Here is a 9,700-nt window from a genome sequence, read left to right as displayed (position 1 = left end):
TGTAATTTAGATATTTTTGTCTAATTGATTTCTTTTTTTAAGTTAATTTTAAAATTATATTTTAAGTCATTAAAAAAATCATACAAAAAAACAATATCATATATATATATATATATATATATATCAATAATGGAGATTGAAAAAGTGTTATTTCCTTGTTATGATACTAGGCATCTAATCTCATTTTTTGACGGCCTAATTCCATTTTGACACCTTATATTTATTCTTATTAACACTTAAATATATTTTATTTAAAATAAACAAAAATGAGATTTAAATATTTTATAATAAATAAAATATTATCTCTCCTATGTTTATATTTCTAATGTATCATTTATTTAAATATGATTGAGATTTAAATATAATAAATTAATTAGAAAGGTAAGTTCTAGTTACATAGAAGATAAATACAAAATGAAAAAAAAAAATTACTCTCGCTTTCACAATCTTATAGTTCTTTGTGGAGATATTTTTTAATTTTAAAATAGTAACACAATTGAGTAAATTTTTATACAAAAACAAATAAGTAAATAATAGTACTTAGAAAATAACTTTTGTTTTTATTATATCTCACTTATTGTCTTAGTTAGATTAACTTGCTAGTCATTATCATAACTAATTTGGTAAAGGGATTAACAAAAAGCATTACTACTTAACATGATAATATCTTGTTTGAAGTTTTATTATGTGAGATAGAGGATTAATTGGTTCATGGCTTACTTAATTCCACCAAAAGTGATATTAAATAAATTATATTCTCTCCATGGGATAAAATAATTTTCTTATTTCTAGACTAAATTTGAGTTGAGAGGAGAAAGAGGAAATGAAGAATTTAAAAAGGAAAGAAAGGTAATATTTCTCCCTATTTTTTTTGTCTGTTTATTAATAAACCTTTCACATCTCTTGCACCTTAAACCATTTTGTACACTTGATACAAAAATGAGAGGGGTAGAATTGCGCCCTAGGGGCATAGCCCACTGGGTTTGACAACTCTTGCCATGGTTGCCACATGGTCATGTTTGCGTATGCACCTAGGATTGAAATTAAGTGTCATTGGTTTCTCTACTTTACCTTCTTTATCGTACTATGGGGCCGGTAGATGGGGCATTGTGATGAGGCGTCATCCAAAAAAAAAAAAAGGGATAGGATCGCAATCGATCGCACCACGACTTAGTTTGGCTATGCATTTTTAAATATGGTTTAAAAGTTGTTCAGATTTAAAGCTATTTAAAATTTTTAAATTGAGTAACGTTTAAACTGATAATGTGTTTAAATAAATGTATTTTTAAACTATTACTTAAAAATTATGTGTTTGGTTTGTAAAAATTGATAAACTATTAGAATTTGACAAAAAAATTAAAATAAACATAGTATTGAATAATGTAAATAAAATTTAAAAAATATAATTTTTTAATAATTTTTTAAATTGATGTCTAATTGCTAAAATACTTATAATTACATGTCGATAAATTATAAAAAAATTAAAAATATAAAAATTTTAGACTTTATGTATAAATTTAGATTTAATTCATAAAAATCTTCAATATATATGTTGAGAGATTATATAAAATTATAAATTCTTAAATTTTATCAATACATATCAAGTATTTTTTTTAAATAAATAATAATATACAAATAAATAATTTTTTCAATACATATCAAGTAGCAATTGCAGCTTGCGGCACTGGGTGACGATGGCAGCAATGGGCATATTTGGGCGATGTTGGCAGTGTTGGGCAGTGATGAAGGGTTTTGGGTATCGTTGGGTTGTGATAGGCAATGATGATGACCGTTTAGGGAGGAGATTCGACGACGGTAGTAATAGAGAAGGCATAAATGTTACTGAAGGAAGATGGGAAAAGATAAGAGTAATGAAGAAGAGAATGAGAGACCACGATGTATAGGGATAAAAGGTGTAAATATTGAAATTGTTAGAGGGTAAAATCGTCATTCTGCCGGTCAAACTCAATTAGCGTTTAAATTGTGTAGCTTTTAAGCTATTAGCATTGCCAAACATATAAGAAAATAACCTTGATAGCTTATAAGCTATTAATATAGCTTATAAGCGGTCAAACCGCATTGCCAAACGAAGCCTCATATCACCTCCGCGCTATAAAACCCTAGGAAGGGTAGGGCGAACAGAGGGAGAGTGAAAAACCAGAGAAGATAGCCCCCATTGTTGGCTGTGGTCGTAGGAAGAGCAACTCGTCATTTTTTCGCAGGTAACGTTCTCAGACTAGATCTATAATTGCAGCTTGATTTCGGCTACGAACCTTCTGTGTCGTGATTTGAATGTTTATATTTTCTTGATCCATTTCATGGGTTGATTCTCGATTGTTCTGGCCTTCTTGCGCTCGTTTAGATTTGGAAGTGGAAACCCGTTAGGGCTTATTTCAGTTTAATAACGTTTAATCAGAGTCCTGCTGTGTAGTGAAGTGAGAGGCAAAGATGCATGGATAAGGGTTTTTAGGGTTTTGCTATCTAATTTACTTTTACCTTTACTTTTCCTCCTCTTGAATTGAAGCACCTAGGCTTTCTTTGTCAGTTTTCCAATTTATTTATTTCTTTCAGTTATGTTTTCTTTTTTGTTGTAGATCTTAAGGCAAGCATGGCGGATACAGAAAATCAAAGCGAAGTGAAGGAGGAGGTAGCAGATGTAAGTTTCTTGTATGCAATAGTTGTCACGTTTTGTTTTATTCCTTTTGCTTTCTGGTGCAAAATTGTGGTCATGCCTTTATCTGATCTCCTGGATTGTACCTTGGATATAGCACTCATTTGGGTTATAAATTGCCATTGCATTGCAGATTGCCCCATTTGATCCCACTAAAAAGAAGAAAAAGAAGAAGGTTGTAATTCAAGATCCTGCAGATGATGCTGTGGACAAGTTGGCTGAGAAAACTGAAAGCTTATCAGGTACTAAACTTAACAGCTGTGACACTGGAGATTATTGTCTACTTTGATTTATGGGCGTTACTTTGTTGAAGTGTTTGTTAATTTGATTATATATACATGAATTTATCCTGCAGTTTCTGATGGTCTTGAGAATACCTTTTCTGGTTTGAAAAAGAAGAAGAAAAAACCAGTGAGCTATCATGTTATCTACTATTCAATAAATAGTATTTGCTTAGTTTTCCATTCATGAGTTGTAACTGTTGTAAAAATTTCAGGTCCAGACTGATGCATTCAGTGATGAGAAAGAGAATACAGGGGATGATTTCGAGGGTAATTTGTTCTTTTATATATACTTGAAATTAAATGGATTTAAGTTATATGGCGTATATTTTTTACTGCTGATTTATGTCACGTATGGTATAATCATTCATAATTTAATGGAATATAAGAATGGAAGCTTACACACAATTTGCAGATCATATTGGAGATGATGAAGAAGGGGAAGGAATTATCTTGCAACCACAGTTCCCATGGGAAGGGAGTGATCGGGATTATGAATATGAGGAGGTAGAACCCCCCACCACTATGTTTCCATGTTATATTATCTTGAACAACATTATCTGTTCTTCTATTCTATAAGCCAACCCATTATTTGGTGTTACAAGATTGAATCCCTATCAAACTTTTTAAATTCTAATAATAGTCTTTTATGTATTAACTTCTGTTTAAAAAAATTGCTTTAACAAGATTTGAACTAATCGACCCTTTTTGGGTTGGTTTAACCATTAGCAAAAAAATGAGTGAAGTTGTCCAACATTGCTTGGGTTGAGGGACCACGTGTGCTAGATAAGTGGCCACTAACCTGCCTTCCAGTCAGCAATTGCCTGGATGTGAACCTCCTTTCCAGTCAGCAATTGCCTGGATGTGGTAGGTTGGTGGGTCTCGCTTTCCCTACCCTTGCTATGATTCATGCCCCAAGCTGATGTTGGTCAACCCTTCATGGGTTTGTTTAACCATTAACCCCCCCCCCCCCCCCCCCCCAAAAAAAAAAAGAAAAACAAGTGATGCCCTGCATCACTTTGGTCGAGGGACTGCATGTGGTAGATAAGTGGCCACTGACCTCCCATCCGGTCAGAAATTGCCTGGATGTGGTAGGTTGGTGGGTCCCACTTTCCCCACCCTTGCTACATTTTGTGCCCCAAGCTGATGTTAGCTGACCCTTTATGGGTTAGTTTAACCATTAGCCAGAAAAAAAAAAAAAAGATTTGAACTAATGATTTCTAATTATAACTAACTTATAAGCACTCTGGTTACCAGTATGCCAAGTTTTACTTAAAATTTTGTCTAAAAAAAGTACAAACCATATTATAACTATAAACCATATCCATAAAGGGTCAGCTACTCTAGTTAGATACTATTGGAACTCAACATACATGCTCTAAATTGAAACTCATGTCATCCAATGCTTCTTGCCATTAGGGTTCACTCTCTTTTTTCAATTGCAATTGTGTTTTCATTTTTTTTTTTAGGATTGAAATATTGACCCCGATTTACCTTGTTGCTCAGATGTTAAAAGTGATAAGTTACTGAAAAATCATTTCTGCTAGGGTTTTTTCTTTTTTGTTTTTATTTTGTATCATGCCATGTTAGAGACCTGATATATTGGACATCTTTTGTTTGTTCCTGTTTTCTCCTTTTCTGTTATGGTGGTTTCTCTTTGCTATGTGCTTTTCAATTTGAATTTGTTCTTGGTTAATTTGCCATGCAATTTGGTTCACAAAAGAAACCAAAACTGTACTCATAGACGCGTTGAGTACTAGCTAATAATTAGTCTTTCTTAGAACTGTTAACGCTCATCTAATTATCTTCACACTAAAAAATGTGCAGCTTCTGGGCCGTGTGTTCAACATTCTACGTGAGAACAATCCTGAGCTTGCGGGAGATAGGCGCAGAACAGTCATGAGACCTCCTCAAGTTCTGCGTGAAGGCACAAAGAAAACTGTCTTTGTCAACTTCATGGATCTCTGCAAGACGTACGGTCATGATTTAACTTATATGGCATTATATATTTATTTTGATTTGTCTTCTTAAATGTTGGTTTACTAGTCTTCCTCTATGTTTGATATACGTGCACTTGCTAATTTGATTATTTCTGTTTTTTTTTTTTTTTTTTTTTTGGGGGGGGGGGGGGTGTGTGTGTGTGGAATGATTTTGATTATTTGGTACTTCATGCTTTGTGTTTTTCTTTTTCAACGTATCATTATGTGAAGGATCTAATTGTGGTTGTTATCACTTCTGTTTTTTACTAGCTTCATCTCTTTCCATGATGGTGCTGCCATGTTCTGTATCTAGACAAATGGTTCCAAGTTATAGTATTTGATTGGGATATAAGATTGCTCCTTGTTAAGATACCAGAACCATGTTAGTATAAGGGTCATGAGAAGTGCAAAATATGTAGTCATGCTAGCACTTGATTATCATGAGAAAGAAATGACCACCAGATAGGCTATTTGGTTGAAAAAGACGAGATACAAATCCATTTATTATACAGAACCAGATGTTTTAATATAGATATATATATGTATGTATGTATTGGTAAGAAAAAATATAAAAGAAAATCAATGTAAGGGGGTGAATCCTGCTAAAAAAGGATATGTTGTTTCTTAAGCTGCTTTGGTTGTCTGGCGGTTGTTTGCCTTTCAGGTGATTTATGGAATTGAATTTATGATTCATTTCTTATTTTTACAGGTTAATTTTCATGATATTACTGGATGCCGCCTCTGTTAATTACTCATTCTTTTATTTTATTTATTTATTATATGACCCTTTTACTACACCAAAATAATTATATTGGCTTTTTTCTTTTTTCTTTTCCTGTTGTCAGGATGCATAGGCAGCCAGAGCATGTGATGACTTTCTTGCTGGCTGAAATGGGGACAAGTGGATCACTTGATGGACAGCAAAGATTAGTTGTGAAGGGAAGATTTGCACCAAAAAATTTTGAAGGGATCTTGCGGAGATATGTCAGTAAGTTCCATGTCTATATTTACATAATGTTGGAAATAACCAAGCCAATCGCCAAAGTGTGTGTAAAAGTTGAATAGATGGTTCTGGTTTGCTTGGCCTCTGACAGAAGTATACTAAAAACTGATTGGATTGGAATTCTGGTGACTGCAGATGAATATGTTATCTGTAATGGTTGCAAGAGTCCAGACACAATTCTCTCGAAAGAGAATCGTCTTTTCTTCCTCAGATGTGAGAAGGTAGTGCTCCACTTAACACTCTTATGTTTTTTACATGTGGAGAAAAAAAAAGGAAAAAGAACCCTCTGTACCTGTGTCTTGTATGCAGGGTAAGAGTGTAAGACAGCTCTTTGAAACCATGCTAATAGAGGTTCTGCCTGTTTTGGTCCTTCCCTTTCCAATGAGATGAATCTGAATTAAATTGATGTCCTGCATATTGGACTAGTTGATATACCTCCATCTAAAGCTACAGATGGTTCAGTCTTTTGGTCTTGTTCTTTTTTTGATATTTTCACAAATTTGGCCAATTGCCTTGGACCATAAATAAAATTTTGGTAGGGGAAGGTTTGTTTAGCTCATGGAACAACATTTAGTAGGAACTTTTGTAGTCAATGGGTAGATTCATGCATCCATGGTCTGTTTGTATGAAATGTTTTGAAGCAGAAGTGGAGGCTTGAAAGAAAAGCGTTAATGGTCATCTTTGTTTGGATTGCTTTTGTATGAGAATTGTAGAACATACGCAACATAGAGGGTTAGGGTCTACATTTGGGGCAGGAAAGGGAGATGGTAGTTTATATATTTCCTTTTAACCTCCCTTTATGTCTGTCAGTTTAAGCCTCTTACATTTCCGACTTAGGCACTTCCTTCCCTGAATAATTGATGTCTAACCCATAAGATACTTGTCTTTCTTCACCTTGATTAACCAAACAAGAGAACGGATACCTGTCCTTCCCACCACCTTTGCCTTCCCTTCCTAACTTATAGTCCTGGACTTCCCAAACTCCATCCAACTGGAGTGTCAATGAGGCGGGAATGATCAGTTTATGGGTGGTAAATATGGCTTTCTTTGTGTAGACAACTTCTGTTTTTTGTTTGAACATTTCCTCAATAGATATGGCCGTGGATGGAAATGGTTGGAAGGTTAGATTTCATACAGCCACTCTCCTCTAATTGGGTTTAAGGCATGCAATTATTGTTGTTTTTGCACCCTGCATTTAATTGGAAATATTCATTCCCACATGACATTTGTTGTATAGAGCCATTACTTCCTACTTTTTCCCTTGGAAGTTTTCTTTTTCTTTTTCTTTTTTTTTTAATTTGAAGAACCAGTATTCTATTGAGGCCTATGATGTTTTAAAGATTTGCCTACATTGTCCGACTTTAATATTTTTATTGCTCATGATGGAGAAAAGTCAGACTCTGAGGCCACATGAATACTGTACATTTATTTCTAGAATGAAGTTGTGGGAAAGAAAAATTGTTCAAATTTATGCACCAAAATTTGTGTTTCCTTGCTGTAGCCTGACGTTATGGCTTTATTTTAATCAGCTGGAAATACCAACCTGTAATTGGGTTTCCATTCCTTGTTCTGATCAAGTAGAAATATATATTGTGATTCAGGGTTATGACTAGATTTTCAATTTTTCTTGCAGTGTGGTTCAGGGCGATCAGTTGCTCCAATCAAGGCTGGTTTTGTAGCCCGTGTTGGCCGTCGTAAGGCTGGAACATGATCTCAGCCAATAGTAGTCAGGAATATGTTGACGAGCATCGTTTTCAGTTTGTGTCAGTAATGTGGTATTTTGTTAATTTTGAAGGATGGTGGTACGCCCTTTCAACGATAAACCCTATATTATACAACAGAAGCGAGTGATCTTTTGTTTGTGGACGAGGAGTGTTCTTCTGTTGCTTTGACCGACTAATGTGGGATAATTGTGCAAATATATGTATGTGCCATGTATACTCGTGAGGCGAAAGAAATGTCCATTGGGTTTCTTTTTTTTTTTTTTTTTTTTTATTGATACATAAGAAATGATAGGGAATGCGCGTCCTTGAAAAGGATGGCATGGAACATGTCAAAACATTTGAAAATACCCTCTAGGTTTTATTCGCAGTCCTTTCTTCAGTGTATGAGGGATCATTTTCCAGAGAATATTCCGTCCTAGTATGTTCAGCTTTGAACAACAACCTTAAAAGAGGTCGAAATTTAGTCAATGATCCATTGAACTTTTATTGAACTCGTTGATCAGTGCTGGTTAATTTAATTGTAGGATAATTCTTGTTATCTGTAAAGCAAAACCGGATTCATTAATTATCTTATTAGATAAGAAAAAGGGACTACTAAACATAGGCAACACACGTAACGTAAACACTGATTGATTCTGGCGGGCTTCTTGTTGAAGATGCCCGCCATCGTGTCATGCCTCCCCCTTGATTATTCCAGACAAAAACATAAGCAGCAGCGGCCAGTGGTGGTGATTATGTATTGAACTACAAAATTTAGGGGCAAATTTTGGAGAGGGTGGAGTTGAGGTCGGAAACGCGAGCCTTGTTGGCGAACTTGTAGTGGCGCATGCAGTGGTGAACGCAGGTGAGAGCTGCCCTTGTCTGGTCCCCGCATCCCCCCTTGCAGAACCCATCCACTTCACTCGCCTCCACTTTCAGCTCCCCGGTTTCCGTTAACAACTGCGCTCCTTGGCATATCCCCGCTTTCTGCATTCCCATAATAATAATAATAATTTTATAATTATGAGCCATTTTGAGCTGTGTTACGACTCTACTTTTTCTCCGTGTTTCATCACCGTAGAAAACACAACAGAAAGGAACACAATATGTTTACAAAATTTTATTTCATTTTTAAAAAGAAGGAATCGCTAGGATGCATGATATCTTAATGGCGTTTTAATAAATGGAGACTATTATGGATGCATATAAATTAAGGAGAAGCACTATATATTATGTCTATGCAAATAGTACGGATACCCCAACTATAATAATATAAGCCCATATAATTAATTGCAAATAAGCTAATAAATCATGATTGTTTGTAAATGAAATCTTGATATAATTATACAAAATATACACGGATGTATTTCTTGTAATAAAATATCGTGTATATTATATATAGAAGAAGAGAAAACGAACACGCACAGAGTGACAGAGAGAGAGAGAGAGAGAGAGAGAGAGAGAGGCACCTTCAAGTTGACGAGGCACCAATGAGCACTTCTCCAGGCCCGGAATGGGCTTAGATTAACGTTGTCTGTGGGATCTCTGGTGTCTGAAAAGCAAAGTAATCAGAGGAAACATTTATTTATTTCCAAACAACCAATTAATCAATCAGATCAAGCTGACAGAAGTTGAAAAGCAAAACAATTTTCTTGTACAACTTTTACGCAAAAGAAAATTCTGTGAAAAAATAATGGGATTATCGAAAATAAGGGGTGGTGGTGGGAAGAAGCTACGCTACTTTCTGCTGCGGTGAAGCGAAGAAGAAAGAAGGCGGTGAGAATGAGGCAAAGGAATGCAGCTTTGGAACCCAATTGCCGGCGATTTCCCATATCCATCCTAATTAATATTATATTCCTGTGAAGAAAGAAATTTAGTGAAAGCACCGCTACGCTAAGACCAGCGCAAGAGAAGAAGAAGAAGATGTCTAAATGCAGCTACCAAAAGAGGTGGTTTATATATATATATATACATATATATGTATGTATAATTTAAAAAGAAAATAGATTGAATTGTGGAGCTACGCTAATAACTAGGGCAGCCTTTGTTTGGTAGCTGTAGTA

The 9,700-nt window shown here is 35.0% G+C and overlaps 2 protein-coding genes and 1 non-coding gene across 3 annotated transcripts; 2 read left to right on the top strand and 1 right to left on the bottom strand.

Moving 5' to 3' along the window:
• The first annotated feature begins 2,066 nt into the window (after positions 1 to 2,066).
• Positions 2,067 to 7,803, top strand: LOC127798243 (eukaryotic translation initiation factor 2 subunit beta). Its single transcript, XM_052331684.1, has 10 exons — positions 2,067 to 2,222; positions 2,595 to 2,656; positions 2,805 to 2,913; positions 3,027 to 3,082; positions 3,168 to 3,222; positions 3,368 to 3,459; positions 4,780 to 4,925; positions 5,777 to 5,919; positions 6,070 to 6,155; positions 7,568 to 7,803. The coding sequence occupies exons 2-10, from the start codon at positions 2,609 to 2,611 to the stop codon at positions 7,643 to 7,645; spliced, it is 813 nt and encodes a 270-aa protein (XP_052187644.1). The 5' UTR covers positions 2,067 to 2,222; positions 2,595 to 2,608; the 3' UTR covers positions 7,646 to 7,803.
• Positions 7,253 to 7,345, top strand: LOC127798575 (small nucleolar RNA SNORD34). The gene has a single exon (XR_008022439.1). It is a non-coding gene; the product is annotated as a small nucleolar RNA SNORD34 (small nucleolar RNA).
• Positions 7,804 to 7,903: 100 nt separating the features above from the next.
• LOC127798245 (uncharacterized) lies at positions 7,904 to 9,536 on the bottom strand. The gene is made up of 3 exons (XM_052331685.1): positions 9,379 to 9,536; positions 9,107 to 9,189; positions 7,904 to 8,624 (listed from the first exon to the last, which is right to left on the bottom strand). Exons 1-3 carry the CDS (start codon positions 9,473 to 9,475, stop codon positions 8,412 to 8,414), a joined length of 393 nt encoding a protein of 130 aa, XP_052187645.1. The 5' UTR covers positions 9,476 to 9,536; the 3' UTR covers positions 7,904 to 8,411.
• Positions 9,537 to 9,700: the final 164 nt, after the last annotated feature.

Source organism: Diospyros lotus, chromosome 3, assembly GCF_014633365.1.
Source record: "Diospyros lotus cultivar Yz01 chromosome 3, ASM1463336v1, whole genome shotgun sequence".
In the NCBI taxonomy this organism is placed as follows: domain Eukaryota; kingdom Viridiplantae; phylum Streptophyta; class Magnoliopsida; order Ericales; family Ebenaceae; genus Diospyros; species Diospyros lotus.
Note: the sequence above shows the minus strand (reverse complement) of the source record. Positions and strands in the feature narration are given on the sequence as shown.

Bases quoted from the DNA above. Each gene is read 5' to 3' on its own strand.
- LOC127798243 (XM_052331684.1), top strand. From the start codon at position 2,609: ATGGCGGATACAGAAAATCAAAGCGAAGTGAAGGAGGAGGTAGCAGAT. The intron at 3,083-3,167 runs GTGAGCTATCAT...TAAAAATTTCAG, and splicing joins AAAAGAAGAAGAAAAAACCA to GTCCAGACTGATGCATTCAG. The intron at 5,920-6,069 runs GTAAGTTCCATG...TGGTGACTGCAG, and splicing joins GATCTTGCGGAGATATGTCA to ATGAATATGTTATCTGTAAT.
- LOC127798245 (XM_052331685.1), bottom strand. From the start codon at position 9,475: ATGGATATGGGAAATCGCCGGCAATTGGGTTCCAAAGCTGCATTCCTT. The intron at 9,190-9,378 runs GTAGCGTAGCTT...TTTGCTTTTCAG, and splicing joins TCGCTTCACCGCAGCAGAAA to ACACCAGAGATCCCACAGAC. The intron at 8,625-9,106 runs GTGCCTCTCTCT...ATGGGAATGCAG, and splicing joins GGTGCCTCGTCAACTTGAAG to AAAGCGGGGATATGCCAAGG.